The sequence below is a fragment of the Brachyhypopomus gauderio genome, unplaced genomic scaffold (genome assembly GCF_052324685.1).
Source record: "Brachyhypopomus gauderio isolate BG-103 unplaced genomic scaffold, BGAUD_0.2 sc93, whole genome shotgun sequence".
In the NCBI taxonomy this organism is placed as follows: Eukaryota; Metazoa; Chordata; class Actinopteri; order Gymnotiformes; family Hypopomidae; genus Brachyhypopomus; species Brachyhypopomus gauderio.
In genome coordinates this window covers 505,190-522,500 of record NW_027506914.1, presented here as the reverse complement: position 1 = coordinate 522,500, position 17,311 = coordinate 505,190, and the positions used below count along the sequence as shown (strand labels likewise).

General features: G+C 45.5%; 1 protein-coding gene across 4 annotated transcripts in view; it reads right to left on the bottom strand.

The window, feature by feature from the left end:
- Positions 1-17,311, bottom strand: part of LOC143495136 (disheveled-associated activator of morphogenesis 1-like) — a 45,694-nt gene that overhangs the window by 17,261 nt on the left and 11,122 nt on the right. For 3 of the 4 annotated variants that reach the window (XM_076992423.1, XM_076992421.1, XM_076992424.1), the window contains exons 2-3: positions 8,332-8,572; positions 2,510-2,599 (exon numbers count right to left, since the gene is read on the bottom strand). In XM_076992423.1, the coding sequence (XP_076848538.1) occupies positions 2,510-2,599; positions 8,332-8,517 (276 nt within the window). In that variant the 5' untranslated portion in view covers positions 8,518-8,572. Of the gene's footprint in view, positions 1-2,509; positions 2,600-8,331; positions 8,573-17,006; positions 17,111-17,311 lie in introns of all 4 variants that reach the window. The other variant, XM_076992422.1, reaches the window with a different exon arrangement.

Here is a 17,311-nt window from a genome sequence, read left to right as displayed (position 1 = left end):
CCCCCCGGCTCAACAACTTACGTTTGCCACCCCCCCCCCCCCCCCCCCCCCCCGCCACCCTCCCTCCCGTCCCCCGGACCGCTATTCAGAGCTATCTGCCAAAATTGGCCCACGGAAAAATATAGTTGATTACCCCTGATCTAGACCCTAACCCTGACCTTACTACCCACTTACTTACTACAGTCTACCCTGGCCCTATACCTTAACCCTGGCAATTCATTAAAACTCAGAAATCTACAAACCTAAAAATGGATTCTTTAAAGACAGGAAACAATGTTCAATGTCTATAATATACATCTGTTACGTTGTTCAGAGCCAGACCGTCTAGCTCTGGGGACGGGAGCTGAAGGTGTGTCTGGGTATAACTAGAAATGAACACCACAGCACCTGGCTTCAAAACAAGCTTCCACTTTTAACAAGTAACCCTATTTGTTTTACAGCCTTGCTCTGCAATTGATCTGAACTGTTGTGGAGTGGAGGGGCTGGGCTGCTCTGACGGGAGTAGGGGAGTAGGGATAGAGGGGGTAGGAGTAGACGGGGTAGGGATAGAGGGGGTAGAGGGGAGTAGGAGTAGAGGGGAGTAGGGGTAGAGGGAGTAGAGGGGAGTAGGAGTAGAGGGGGTAGGGATAGAGGGGGTAGGGGTAGAGAGGGTAGGAGTAGAGGGGGTAGGAGTAGAGGGGGTAGGGGTAGAGGGGGTAGGGGTAGGGGTAGAGGGGGTAGGGGTAGAGGGGGTAGAGATAGAGGGGGTAGGGGTAGAGAGGGTAGAGATAGAGGGGGTGGGGTAGAGAGGGTAGGAGTAGAGGGGGTAGGGGTAGAGAGGGTAGGAGTAGAGGGGGTAGGGGTAGAGAGGGTAGGGGTAGAGAGGGTAGGGGTAGAGGGAGTAGGGGTAGAGGGAGTAGGGGTAGAGGGGGTAGGGGTAGTTCTGATTAACAAGGCACGAAAAACTATCATTGTAAACATTAATTTGGACTCTGGTCCCACCATCTCACAGCAGTGTTCTAGGCTCACACGCCTCTCCATCTGCAGACCCTCACCGGGGGACGGGGGGGGCACACTGGGTCCAGGCCTTGCAGGTGTGGCTTGTGAAGGTTTAAAGTGATTTTAACAGACTTGGGAAGGTTGAGAACTCAGGAGAGCAAGAGTCTGGTCTGGAGAACATATGGTGGAACACAGAGATATAAGTACATTTACAACAGAAGGATGATGGTTCAGTCAGTCAGCTGATAACTTAAGAGAGAGGCCGGGGGGATGGGGGGATGGGGGGGCAGGAAGAGAGAGACTGAAAGAAAGAGTGAGAGCGAGAGAGAAAGAGTGATGGAAGTAAGAACATTGAGGAGATGTAAGAACATTGACTGTCCCACCCCTGGGCAGTTGGTACTGCAGCATGCTGGGCTAGAACACACAGATGCCCCATAGGCCCTGTTTAGCTGCTGCAGGTGTATTACATTATGGTTGAAACTAAACTCAGTAGGGTGTTAGATCTCCAAGAGCAGACATATGCACCCGTGGGCTATATTAAAACTATAAATAACTCTTAGGACTCTTGGCCATAGTCCCTCTCCCCCTCACACCAGCCAATCAGAGCTCTACATTTTGCATTTTTCTCTCATCATACACGTCTGTGGCTTTAGGTAGTTGAGATTTAAAAATCATCTAGTTTCTGTTGGAGTAAAGATGCATCTATTATAACTATCCCCACCCTCAGTGAGGGAGAGCGGTGGAGTCTGAGGCCGGAGCAGAAGAGCCTCGTCTGCCCCTACACCCACCAGATTGATACCAGATGCGGCGAAACGGGCAGAACCCAGACAACCTGCTCTCGTTCACAGCCCGTGTTGTACTTGGAACCAGAAGAAGGCGTTACCTCCTAGACACAAGCTCTACGAGTTCCCCAACCAAAACACCTTTAATATATTAGTCGCTTACCGTATCAGTGCATAAGCTCGTATGAATTTCAGCAGGGACACTTTGATCCATTTGCACAGACAACGTGCATGGGGTAAATACTCCCTGAAACCTAAAATGAAAGCCCCTCAGTTGCCCCTCAGAGGGGTCTGAATGAGGACGGGGCAGCAGCAAGTGAGGAGCTGGTGTACATTAAGCCAAAGAGGCACAGGTCATGCCCGCCAGCGCTCAGACGCACCCCCTTCTTAGCATGGTGGAGGTCTGTGGGCCAGGGGACATGAGACTGCGAGTGGATTTCTGATCTGGCTCCCATGAGGGGGAAGACTCTGCTCTTCTTCCTCGATGCCCCTGTCCCTTCTTCACACACCTCATTTTGTCTCGCTTTCCTCAGCCCTCTATCCTGTCTCTCTCATTCTTGTCTCCATCACCCACTTCATATTCCTCTTCATCACCCTTCACACTCTCTCGTGCTATGAAAACATTTCTAATAGGGCCCAGAGTGTGGTCTGTATACAGTATAGAGTAAGGCAGCACATGAACCCCATCGCGGGGGCAGACGAACACGCCCAGAGACGAGCCTCCGTCAGCGGGTGGAGGGAGCACTCACCTTCTTTTTGCTGCAATATATCTGCCACTTCTTCTCAGCAGGAAGAGCGAACATGGCTTCCCTGTGTTTCTCCGTGAGATCAAGGTCATCCTAAGAGAAAAGACCCAACATGCTTCATCAACTGACGAAACACGAGTTTGCACACATGACTTCGCTGCAGAAATGCCAAAAGGTCCACAAAATGGTGAGAACACCACCACTTCATTACCTGCTGAGAATTCATTATGCAGCCCACACATTCCCACTGTGGCCGTGATACATGAACATGAACCAGCATTCACAATGAATGTTTTGCATTTCCTAAGTCAACAGGGAACATGGTGATAATGTTCTCACAGCTGCCAAAGACCCAGCAATGAAAACCTTTAATTAGTACCCGCATTCTCCTGCAACCTCGGTCACACTATGATGATGCAATGCTGGTCCAGATGTTTGGGAGCAAGCCTATTAACTTCATGCAGGAGAACCGATTACAGCAGGTCTGTTCACTATCTGGTCGCCTTCTTGGCAGAGTGGACAAGGGGGAAGGGAGACGATGGAGAAATATGGAAGGAAATAAAGCGCCCCGAACCATCTCTCCAATGGTTCACAGCAGGTTCCCCCGGATGACCTAGAGCAAGGTCAGAGAGATCCTCTCCCCGTCCACAGCCCCCCTGTCCTGATCTTCACACACACACACACACACACACACACACACACACACACACACACACACACACACACACACACACACACACACACACACACACACACACACACACACACACCTCCCTCAGCTCTCACCGTCTCATCTTGTCCGTCAGACATTATGTTTTTATCTGTGACTGGCTCGGTCTCCGCCTCGCTCACAGTTCGCTCTAGAAACACTGCTTCTGGATGTGGATGAAAGCGAAGACAGACAGAACCATTGTGTGATTCTTCACACTTCACGATGGCTGGTGCAGTGTGGTCTTTCCCATGTCCTTTTGTTAATGTTTAACTAACTTTTGGTTGCCCTGATCATTAGTCACATTGTTTGAATATTGTAATCAATCAATCAATCAATTTTTATTTATATAACAATTCTTACAACAGTTGTTGTCACAAAGCAGCTTTACAAGTGTCCGAGTCCTAGCCCCCAGTGAACAAGCCAAGGGCGACAGTGGCAAAGAAAAACTCCCTAAGGGCATGAGGAAGAAACCTTGAGAGGAACCAAGACTCAGGGGGGAAACCCATCCTCCTCTGACCGACGCCGGTCACCATAACAACAATTAAAGAGATAGAAAAACAAATAAAATATGGGAAGGATAAATAAATAAATAAATAAATGTATTTATATACACGAGTTCTCTATGTAATTCCTATTCAGTCCTAAACGTCTTGATGGTTGGTAATAGTAGTGATGTGCCTAGCAATGTCATCTGTCTGCATCAGAGAGCGGGAGCGCTGGTGGTTGTAGACTCCTTTGACTGCACTGACCATGCTCTGCAATTTTTAAACTCAATAACTTTGTGGTGGTATGAACCTCCTCGCTCATGTCTAGTCAGACAGCCTGGTTTTTGTCCTGTGAGCAGGGGAGTGAGTTGGCCGTGGTATGCAAGTCACCAAGATCCCATATTGGCTGATTGATGGAATATTTTTGTCCCCTTATTTTTACACAGATAAACAGACCTTTTTAACCTCCTTTAAATGGATCCGAATATGGATCCATGTTTGTCTGGGATTTTTTGTTCTCGTTTGTTTCAAACGGTCATGTGACGGGCTAAGTGATAACAGGAACTTGCTTTTTGTTGGAATGGAGTGAAGTAGTGACATCGGGGTGAATCAATTCTGTAGTTTATGTTACACGTTGGAGTGTAATGGAGATTTCTTCCTTTCTGTTCTGTTCTGCCTGACCAATGAGCTCAGTGGTGTCACATACCCCTGTCGTAGTGGTAGGGTGTTTCATAATTTATTGTTTTCTATCTTTTCTTTCTTTCTCTTTGAAGGTGTAACTGAAGTTCCTGTTCTGATGTTTGGGAGTGTTCAGTTCTTTCTAAACACCAGCGCTGTTATTCATTTTCTGTTTTCTTACAATACTTAACAAGAGGCAAGTGGAATGTGTAAACCATGTAATTAAGAAATGAAGATTCTCACAATTAAAAATGACAAGAAAAAAGGTGCAAATTGCACTGGGAGGCAAAGCACCTGGGCTTGATGGGTTCTGTTTAGAAACAGGCCAAACCAAAATGCATGTTGAATCATTTGATAGTGTTTCACTGGTACTGAAATAGAATAAACTAAATCAGCCAATTGTTTTTATTGGGCTTGACTGATATACTGTTTTCTACCCAACCTGACTGAATTGATCCTCCCATACAAATGTTCAGCGTCTGCTTAATGTAATACAGTATGGCCACTCAAAGAAAGATCTCGATGCTTAAATGAGATTGGCCCAGGTGCTCATGAATGTCCATGTTTTGAGGGCAGCTGGGTAGAGGCACACATGAAGAGTGTCCTCTGCCCCCTCTAGTGTTTGGGTTAGTCACTGAGCCTGTATGTAATACAGATATTTAGAGTACGTCTGTACTCTGAAACTATCCAAAATATGGAATTATTTGTGTATATAGATGATATAATTCAATTAGGTTATTTAAATCTCTGTCCTTCCCAGGGGTTCCCATTTCAACTCTGATTTCCACTATGGAGGCAAAATTAATGATGACAAATATGAGGCCCCGTCTCTTAGAAGCTTTATAGATGATGGTGCTCATATCTCATTCAAATGGGCTACATCTGGCTTGGGGGTTGGGTAATGCACTTCTGAATTTGCTATTCCACAACTGGACCTTATGCCTGTAAAGTATCAGGCTGGCTGAGACGCTTCCTTGAGCCAGGTGAAGAAATGAGTGCTTGCGTCTGGACCTGGGTTCCCCTGTGGCATCATCACCAATGACATACCCAAAGTCCCAACTGTGGTCAAAGGCAATGCAATCCTACTAATACAATAAATGTGTGGTGAGATGTTACCAGATTTGTATGTGTAGGGAGTTGTCCCTCAGACCTTTTCCCTATGACATAAAATTGTGTATTCTCTTCTCGGATGTGCGAGAGTATATTTCAACTCTGGTACGATAAGAGAGTTTGAGGCAATGCTCGTTGTTAAGTAACCTCCAGGGTAGCGCTGCACGAGAACACTGTAGCATGTTCAACCAAGAGATCAAACCAGAAGCAGGTTTGTTCTTGCTGAACCTTCCTGATCACGGTATCCCTGTAACTAATGCACAACTCAAACTCTTGAGCAAGCGTCTCATATTGGATAGATGTTCCAGGCCTGCGCCTGTGCATACAAAATCTAGGCCTGCCACTATGAGTCATTGGCACAGTGAGATTCTTAAAGTATTACCTTTGGAACACATGAACTCTTCTATTAAGAGAAGAGAGACGTATTTATATTAGATATGCCAGCCCTTCTTACACTCTCTACCCGACGATAATCACAGATCCTTTTTAAAACAAACACCAGTCGTCTGGCGTCAATCTGCCCCTCCCTAGATTCTTGCGTCATTCATGTCAAGATAATCATAATCATAAATTGATGGATCTGTTCCTTACCCCCCTTTTATTTTTAATTTGCATTTTTATTATTTTTTTTATGTACACATAAGAGTGTATACACATAACTGAGTGTGCCATGTTGAAAATTAAGAAAAGAAAGAAAAAAAAATATATATATATATATATATATATATATATATATATATGTAGTATGCCTTGTCTTGACTGATCAAGTTAAAATTGACTTTTCCAGCCATAATGAGTAAAAGTATGTTTGGAGGAAAAGAAGTGTGCAGATGTTCGTGAGAAGAACATCTCTCCAACTATAAAGCATGAGGGTGACCTGGACCTGGGCTTGGACTGCAGACAGCACCACAAGGAACATTTCACTGGTAGGTGAGAGGACTCAAGTATTCTGTTAAACACCAGCATATTCTGGGAGCAAACAAGACTATGGTTCCTACCACAGGTTAATGATCCAAACACATCTCAAGTTCCACCAATGGATGACCACAGGAAGTGCAAACTGGGGGTTCTGCCATGACTTTCACATAATCAAATCTGTGAATAGTCCTCTGAGGGGGCAATCTATGAAGGATGGGCAGGAATCTTGCAAATCTACATGCCATTTGCAAGGAAGAATTGCCAAAAATCTCCATTAAGAACTGAGAGACTCTTAGGTGGATACAAAAAGTATTAACAAGCTATGATACTTCCAGAAGTAGGTGTTACTTAGTAAACACGGCTTTACTACCCTATAGTGCCGACTATGACAGGTTGATCAAATCTTTGCTTCGCTGTGCTATTCCTGCTGCTGAACCTCTATGAGGACAAAGAAGAATCCAATGCTATTTTCCTGCACTTTGTTTGGGATTTCCATCAAACTGGAATCTGATTTCTGTAAATACTGCCATTTCTATAAAAACTTTGTTGTGAATATTGTGAACAGTCACTTATAATTATATGACCAACATTATCATTTCATGTTTGCTAAGGGAAAGTTTTCATTTTTAAGTTGGAATGATCAGACCAGAGTATTTATAACCTATAACCCTAAAGCTAACCCCTAACCTTCATGATATTCAAATATGCTGGATGCATTTTGACATTTCTGTGGGGGTTGTCGTGAACAGTTGTGTGATCATCCATGAGCATAGCCTGAAAAGCTAGACACATCAAGCATTATCCAGAACCCGGTTATTGAGTTATTGGCTCATTAGCGGAGGATTCTCCCATGTTGGAGGATACAGACAAGCACTGCTTCACTCACTACACAGAGACTTTTAAGATGTGCTGCAGTTACCAGTGGCTTCTATTTTCAAAGAGGACCATAATGACGTTTGAGAGGTTTGAGCGTCTGCTGTAGAGTAACAGAAGAAGCATCCAAACGCTTCACTGCATCAACAATAACAGAAAAATAGCCAAGAAACAAGTTAATAGTATTAAAACTAGAGGAATTTACATGCAGCATACGTCTAAAACGCCTGGCACAACCGCACAAAATTGAGCCCAAATAGCAAAACTGTGTGAATGTGTGTGAACCTCTCAGCTTACTCGTATAAAAAACATGAATAAAAATACATTTCTATATTTTTTTATTCTGACTTCACTCCCTCGGTGTGCAATACTCTCAAGACGCAAGTTTCCAACGCATTACCTTCCCACTTTTACTAAATTTGTTTTGTTTGTTGAGGTTTTATTACATTATTACAATAAGAGCTTTCATTCATTCATTATTTATCACAGTTTTTTGGTATTCTGTATTGCTCTCCCTGTATGTAATATTAGCTCACCTGACACCAAGCAAGAGTATATCATTAGTATTAATCACAGAGCAACTGGCAAGTAAACACAGATTTTACTTTGAGTTGGGCTGACGGCCAGCGCCTGTCCATTAAACATTAGTGTTAATTATCTCTCCACACCAATGACTCATCGACCGCGTCCGTGCGCATGTGCAGGGCTGGTTACAAACAGGATTTTGACCCTGTGTACCAACAGTACGTTTCAGATTAGCCTGCACTTCACCTCCAATACCAGTTTAGATGTAGCATTAGATCTGAAGTGCTACGTCACTGCGTGTTCCATTAGGCTAAGCATTCATGAGGGCCGGTCTACACTTGTATTATGTTACTGTTAAACACATCTGACTGAAGTGTTATGTAACAATGACACAGTTGAAATCAGATACGTAACATCAGAGAGCTGAAGTCAGCAGCTCTGAGGCCCTCTAGGCTTGGAGTTGAGCAAGAGGAGTGGCAGAGGTGCATAAGGTGGGCGTGGTGTGAGGGGGCGGAGTTACTCACCACGAGTTCGGAGAACATGGTGTCCAGCTCGTGGGCCGGGGGCATTGGCAGTGTGGGCTCCATGGCTGGTGGGGTGAAGCTGCTGTCTTGGCGGATACGATAGGAGATCTCAGGCTGCTCACTGCGTCTTACGCAACACCAAAGGAAGGAGAGACCCCCCCCACCGCCTCTCTTTCGCGGAACCATAATTCCCGGCGGCTCTGCAGGACCACAAGATGCGCCTCACTGTAGCTCCGGGACCCTGGAAGAGGAAACAAGACAGAGAAAGATTGAAATTGGCACACCACATGCTCTAAGCGTAGTGAACGTGGGAGTCGCCTAAGCGCAGTGAACGTGGGAGTCGCCTAAGCGTAGTGAACGTGGGAGTCGCCTAAGCGTAGTGAACGTGGGAGTCGCCTAAGCGTAGTGAACGTGGAGTCGCCTAAGCGTAGAGAACGTGGAGTCGCCTAAGCGTAGAGAACGTGGAGTCGCCTAAGCGTAGAGAACGTGGAGTCGCCTAAGCGTAGAGAACGTGGAGTCGCCTAAGCGTAGAGAACGTGGAGTCGCCTAAGCGTAGAGAACGTGGAGTCGCCTAAGCGTAGAGAACGTGGAGTCGCCTAAGCGTAGTGAACGTGGAGTCGCCTAAGCGTAGTGAACGTGGAGTCGCCTAAGCGTAGTGAACGTGGAGTCGCCTAAGCGTAGTGAACGTGGAGTCGCCTAAGCGTAGAGAACGTGGAGTCGCCTAAGCGTAGTGAACGTGGAGTCGCCTAAGCGTAGTGAACGTGGGAGTCGCCTAAGCGTAGTGAACGTGGAGTCGCCTAAGCGTAGTGAACGTGGAGTCGCCTAAGCGTAGAGAACGTGGAGTCGCCTAAGCGTAGAGAACGTGGAGTCGCCTAAGCGTAGAGAACGTGGAGTCGCCTAAGCGTAGAGAACGTGAGTCGCCTAAGCGTAGAGAACGTGGAGTCGCCTAAGCGTAGTGAACGTGGGAGTCGCCTAAGCGTAGTGAACGTGGAGTCACCTAAGCGTAGTGAACGTGGAGTCATCTAAGCGTGAACGTGGGAGTCACCTAAGCGTAGTGAACGTGGAGTCATCTAAGCGTAGTGAACGTGGGAGTCACCTAAGCGTAGAGAACATGGAGTCACCTAAGCGTAGTGAACGTGGAGTCACCTAAGCGTAGTGAACGTGTGAGTCATCTAAGCGTAGTGAACGTGGAGTCACCTAAGCGTAGTGAACGTGGAGTCGCCTAAGCGTAGAGAACGTGGAGTCGCCTAAGCGTAGAGAACGTGAGTCGCCTAAGCGTAGAGAACGTGGAGTCGCCTAAGCGTAGTGAACGTGGGAGTCACCTAAGCGTAGTGAACGTGGAGTCATCTAAGCGTAGTGAACGTGTGAGTCATCTAAGCGTAGTGAGCGTGGAGTCATCTAAGCGTAGTGAACGTGGGAGTCACCTAAGCGTAGTGAACGTGGGAGTCACCTAAGCGTAGAGAACGTGGAGTCACCTAAGCATAGTGAACGTGTGAGTCACCTAAGCGTAGAGAACGTGGAGTCGCCTAAGCGTAGAGAACGTGGAGTCGCCTAAGCGTAGAGAACGTGGAGTCGCCTAAGCGTAGAGAACGTGGAGTCATCTAAGCGTAGTGAACGTGGAGTCATCTAAGCGTAGTGAACGTGGAGTCATCTAAGCGTAGTGAACGTGGGAGTCACCTAAGCGTAGTGAACGTGGGAGTCACCTAAGCGTAGTGAACGTGGAGTCATCTAAGCGTAGTGAACGTGGAGTCATCTAAGCGTAGTGAACGTGGAGTCATATGCACTCAGTGGTGGAATAAGACCAGCAGAAGCTGCTAAGACTGATCAACCATCAATCAGACAGACCAAACACTGCAACAGACAGACAGACTGGAGAAAAAGATCCAACTGCACACAGGAAATCAATCACACCCGTGAAGCAATGAATTCTGAGACTTTTTTCTTACTGCCAGTGACAGGTGGTCGTTTCATTCTTTAAAAGTTACACAGAACAGTGAGGAATGAATCCTATATTTCCTTTGTGAAGGTCTGGTAATGAAATAGAGGTTGTGAGCGTGCTCGCTGATGCCTACAATCTGACATGGCACCTGTGGTGTTCTCTCTATACACCCTGAACTCTATACCATCTCCCCATCAGATGCAGTCTAAGCTAAAAACACCAAGCGTGATGAGAGCAAATGTCTGCACGTGAGGATCTAAACATAATGTTGCTTTGGGTGCCCATGATCACCAGAGCAGCACTGTGGGCCTCCACCTGTCTCAGCGATCTCTTCCAGAGACACAACGGCTACGCTGTGCGTCCCCTTATATGACCTCCAGTAAGCAGGCCTCAAACTGCCTGCACAAGTACACACTTCCTCCATGTCTCATAAAACCTCAGGATTTCAAGCAACGTTGAGACGACAGGCATTTCTTCCCTTGTGTGTCTCGCTCTCCCTCCTCTGAGCAGAAACATGTTGTGATCTTGCCTAAGCCAGACAAAACACAAGTCATCAGCATTTGTAAATCACTTATCATGTTAATAAGGACCCAGAGAGTCATGTCCTGCTGAGAAAGGAGAGACACAGAGGAAGACAGAAGGAAAGATGAGACTGCTCAGAGAGAGAGTGATGGCTATTTTCTGTTCTTCAGCAGATCAAACCGGGCATTATTTAAGAACTCCATTTCCCAGGTCACCCACGTCAGCTTCCAAGCAGGATGCTCACGACGCCTCACGTCAGGTGCGTCTCCAGTGAACGGGTGTGCTGAACCCATCTGAGCCCACACTGGACCTGAAACCAGCCCAGAAAGCAGGGACATGCACACCCCAGGACACTGGAAGGGAGACAATGCTATGTGGACGTCAGCCCTGCTGGGCTCTCCCAGCAGAGTCATTCAACAGCACCTCCCTCTGATCTGTTAACTCCCTGTCCAATAGCTAAACTGACGAGGAGTTTCATTTGTATTTTATGTTATTTATGTTAAAGTAAATTGGCTCATGCGACACCAGATTTTTTTATATCCTGTTTTTTTTTTCATCCCTACCATGTGGTTTAACAAGTTAATAATAAATTGTTTCACTTTCTCTGAGCATGAGGGAATGTTTATGTCTAACCAAAAGCCTAGATCATTACACCCAAAACTAAATCCAGTGACGACGGCAAGTTGACCCAGACTTTGAGATCGAACTGGCATGCGAGTCAATCTCCCCTGGGGGAGGGGGCACGTTGCCCTGAGTTCCCATGGGACACGTCCTTGCTCACAAGGTTGGAACAAAACATTTCACCTGCAAAAAAAATAAAGAATCCCCAAGCCATTGAGCCAGAGACATCTACCGAGCAAACACTCTCACCAGCGTAAGATGAAACAGGAACTGACCTCCCAAAATGGAGAAGAAAAAAAAAACCACAGTAAAATATTAATAACAGATCTCAGTCAACACACTGAGGATACACCCAAAATAAAGGGGTCTCTCAGGAAGAAAACCTGGATTTCCAGAACTTTACAAAGTCCCCCAAAATGTAAACACCTGTGAGATTTTCAACAAAAGTGTAACATTACAGATGTGCTGACATCAGAGACACCATGTCCCGTGGCGGTCCACACTAGCAGTCATTAAAGAACCGGGCGCAGATGGTGGGAACGTTTTACAACCGCAGGAGAGGCCGTGAGCCACTCAACGAAAGCAGAACCCGGCAAAGGCCCAGCTAAGCTAAACACAGCATTGCCGAAACAAGACACAAGAAAAGCCAAGCCAAGCCAGGATGGATTTAAGTGCTCCAATGAAATAGGAATCTACAGTCGCTGTAAAAACAGATAAATACAGACCATCTATTTACCGCACCTTCATCCTACACTCTACATCCTTCATGTTCACCCTTCACAAATCAACTTCCATGTGAATTGCAGGTGACATTCAACCTCAAAAGCAGCATATTACTCTGCAGTATCCAAGAAGGAAGTACAGGACCAAGTGGCTCGCACTACTTCCTCCGAGGAGGAGGTTACCAACCAACGTTTGAGGTTCCTATACCCTTCCTAAGTATTGGCCAGGTCAAAGCTAGACTCCGTAGAGTCAATGGGGGGAAGTCGGCTGGACCTGACTGTATACCCTCTTGGGTTTTAAAGATTTTTTATGAAGAAATGGCACCCGTGTTGTGTGAGATTATTGATGCATGTATACGACACAGTATATTTCCAAAGCCATGGAAAGAAGCTCTGGTCAAAGCTGTTCCTAAGAACAATAGGCCTAATTTTCCAGTTGACTATCGTCAAATATACTTAGTCAGCTGTGTTGGCAAAGTGTTTGAAGGGATCTTAAGAGATGTCCTTCTGGAGGATACAGCTTCCAAAATTGCTACTTCCCAACATGGTTTTATGGCAAGAAGATCAACTGTGACTGCCTTGATCCAGATTCTTCAAAGCTGGCATGAAGCACTTAATAATCAACCCAAGATGGATGTTCATGCAGTGTTTGTTGATTTCTCACGAGCATTTGATACAATAAATCACTGTCAGTTGCTTCAAACATTGGCTGATATGGCCATCAGACACCCCCTCTGGCTTATTGTTAAGAGCTTTCTGAGTGCAGAGGGTGCAGTGGGGTTCCTGTGTATCTGAGCCCTGTGCAGTACCAGCTGGTGTTCCACAAGGAGGACTGTTATCTCCATTACTTTTTGTTATTTGTATTAATAGCCTGGATGCTCATCTGCCTACTTCTCTTATTCCAGTGAAATATGCTGATGATCTTACAATCACAGAGTTTCTGATGGGGACTCTACCAGGCTTGACTCAGAAAGCCCTGGATTCTGTGTCTAATTGGGGACAGGAGTTCTCACTGACAATGAATGGAGTCAAGACGATGGATATGGATATTAGTGCTAGACATCAGGATAATATTCCCTCTCCACCATCTCCAATCATTTCTGGCCAAAATATCAGTAGAGTCACCACTTTCAAACTTTTGGGAGTTCAGATTTCATCTGATTTATCGCTCACATATTATCAAACATATTATAAAGACAAGACCAAGGATCCACTATCTTGCAGTAGCTAAAAGAGCTGGTCTTCCATGTGAGGTCCTCAAACAAATATATTTGACTTTTATACGTCCAATCCTTGAGTTGGAAAGGGTACAAAAACGATGCTGCAGGATTATTGGCATCCCATCATCATCTCTCCCACCACTCAGTGAAAGGCGTGATGAGGCTACCCTGCGTATCCTCACTGAAATACTCAATGACAAATCTTCTCCTTTACATGACTTCTTGCTTACAACCCCATTATCCAGTTACTCACTTCGTCGGCAGCGGGAATACGTAGTACCCTTTAGCAGAACCAAAAGACATGAACTCTCTTTTATTCCTCGTGCTCTTACATTGTTTTTTAAGTGACTGAATTACTATTTTATGTTTTAAAGTTAATTTAATTAATTTAGATTTTTATATTCTTTGTTGAATGTTTGACAAATTTCAGGTCTCACTGCTTAAAAATGTTTTTTTTTAATGCTGGCGTGTCCAGCCTTGTCAAATTTAATAAATGATACTCGATACCTGAAGTGAGGACACAAATGTTCTCAGATAACCACAAACCCCAACACAGACAAATACATACACACACACTTATCCTACAAATAAAAGTAATATTATATTTAAACACTTCAGAATCCTCCAGGTTGATCCTCTGCTAATCAACAGTTTTGATCATCCATTCCTGCCTGTACATCACTACAGGAGATCAGCTGTACACTAGAAGAGCTTTCTGAAAATTTTGTTGAACAACTTCAATTACACACACTCCGGTATCCCAGAGCCCCGCCCCAGGGCTTGGGTGTGTAGGCAGGCTGCGTGTGTGTGCTTACCCGCCACACACACAGCGTACTGTTCAGAAAAAGCCAGGTCGGTTCAGGCCCAGAGGCATGCTGGGTACTCTACCCATACCTGTATGATGAACAACATGTTCTACACTGCAGCCAACAGCTCATTAAACACTTTACAAATCAGCAGGTCCACCTCACAGCAGATACAATTCAGGATGAAAGGTAATTATTTGATTGGACATTGCCTGAAGCTTCCTGTCTGTTGTGGTCAAACAGAACAGAATTATGTCCTGGTGGTGTCATGGCCTGGTGGTTAGGGAACTGGTCTTTTGACCGGAGGGTCGTGGGTTCGATTCCCAGACCTGAGGTCATGACTGAGATGCCCCTGAGCAAGGCCCTTAACCCTCAATTGCTCACTTGTATAAAAATGAGATAAAAATGTAAGTCGCTCTGGATAAGGGCGTCTGCTAAATGCCGTAAATGTGAATGAATGATTTTTGCATACATAAGAGAAGCAATGTATGAAGCTGTGTATTGCTAGATGCAAAAATGATGCACAGACGTACACACACACACACACACACACACAATAGCAAACATCTGGTGGTCCTCGACACGAACAATGACAGGATGTTAACCGTTTCATTCAGCACGCTGATGGCACAGTTTAATATCCTTTCCAGAAGTGTAAGATAAAAGCTGAAATCCTGATGCGTGCTCACACAGGGCTAGACTGGTCAGGGAGGTACGACCCCAGGAGGTACGACCCCAGAACCACGGGTCATCTCAGCCTCACACTCCTGCATCTTCATCTCTACGCCTGTGCTTCGCCCAGAAGCTCCGTTCTTCTCCTGGTTTGTGGGAAACGTGGGTAGTTTGTACCACATCCAGACATGGAGTCCCACCATCTAGAACCCACAGCAGAAGGTTCTCTGGGTTCATGGGAACACAGGCCCTCCACAGCCCGTTAAACCACTGAACCGCCTGAGTAAACAGAAATGTGAAGGATCCAAACCCAAACACCAATTATTTACAACACCTGTGTGTTGACTGGATGGAGATTTGTGCTATTTGTTGATTGTAAAGCAATTCCCTTGGGAGAGAACCACTATATATGTATAAATTCACAAATTCATTCATTTCCAGTCATGCACGCACACACACATGTACTCACACACACGTGTACACACACACACACACACACACACACACACACACTCTAAGGGAGTCATCAATAGGCATTTGCTTTCCTCATAGGTACAGCAGACAAAATAGCAAAAACCCCAGGTAACACAGGGCTTAATATAGCCACAGTCTCCAGGAAATAACAACCACCACCATCTCATTCATTTTTTAACTAAAGAGTCAGTTTTTCCAACGTGACCCATGAACCAACTATGTAATGATTTATCCACTGAACAAGCCAATGCCTCAGTTATGCAAACCCATGACAGTTTTGTGAATGTGGTCCTCAGAAGGAGATTCCCAACAGACACCAGCACTACAGACACCACCACTACAGACACCAGCACTACAGACACCACCACTACAGACACCACCACTACAGACACCACCACTACAGATCCAGCTTTGGCAGCTGCAGCAGAACAAGTCAGCAGTTTCATCTCTCAAGCTTTCTGGACTTTCTAAAGGACTCGATCAGGTGTCAATAGTTGTGTTCCTAAACAAAACCGGAGGCCCTAGAAGGAGAATACATTTGTGTGTAGAGATGCACAGTGCCTTATCTGAGAAGAACGAGCTATAAAATGACTACTGGTTCAGGCTTCTGATCATTCCAGGTTATGAGTGATCAGAACATAACCATGACCTCACTTCTGGGTCATGACCAGGGCAGAAGGAACTCAATCCCCAGACTGACCCCAGACTGACCCAGAGAGAGGTGCTTTAACACCGTTCCATCTCCACACAATTACAGACTTACTGACTTACTTGTCAAATGACATGACAATCATAGTCTGAAAATGTGAACTGTAAAACCTGATCCACACAACCACACCGTGCCTCTCCGGCTTAACGAGGTCATCTTCACTGCTCCATCCACCCCATCACAGGTTCACCCAACGCACTTGGGGTCCATCACCTCCCGAGGTAGAAACCACCTTGTTAGACCTTACATGAGGCAGGTCAGTCAGTCAGGCCTTTGAGGCCATTACACAATACACCACCACCTCCACTCCCCCCGCTCCACAGGATCAATGTAGCTAATGGTGAATCACAGTGTTGTCTGCTTCTGGAATGACTGAACTCAAACTAATCCTGATTGGCCACACGTGATCATGTGATCAGAAAATGTGGAACATTGATAAGAATCCCTCTGCGCAAGTGAAAATCAGATTAGTGAGAGAATGAAGTAAGACCAGAAGCTTTATGAAAATACAATATGAAAACAATAACAATAACAATAAATTAACAATTAACAATAAATAAACCCCCAAACTAACTGTGGGGACAAATGACCTCAAAAGATAAAGGACTACGTTTACAACAATAAACGTCATTTACGCAGTAAAGCATTACCTGAACATTGATAGACTATGTTAATGGTGAGCAGAATGTTGCCAAGTAACTTTTAGCTTTTGACCCAAAGGGACCTCACAAAGAGACCAAAAGCAACTTCAAGGGTTCAGTAGAGCAGATGAGCAGAGACCACGTGCAGGAATGCTGGCAACCTCATAACCTCACAACCTCAAAATCTCACAACCCTTTCAGATGGTTGTCATAACACAATTATCTCTTTCCCACCCTCACTCTTACACACACTCCAAAATACTGTTGCCCCATCTAATCCTGTTTCCACTGAGTAATGATTCTCTGGACACACACACAGACACACACACAGACACACACACACACACACCAGGAGATTTAGGCCATCCAGCCACCTCCTGACCAATCACATGCAGCGCTGCGATTCAGCGGTGAGGATGACTGCCTGTGTTATTGTGGTCTTCTTCCTCTTCCCTTCATAAGAAAAATAGCAAACATACACACAGCTCAATAAACATCATGTGTTCCTTCACTCATACAGGCTCTCAGGGACATCCACCCAGACTGTGGTGTAAAAGGAGTGTGAGGGAGCGAGAGAGAGAGAGAGAGCGAGCGAGAGAGAGAGAGAGAGAGAGATACTGTCACGCCCAGGTGAGATATGTACACCAGTCTCAT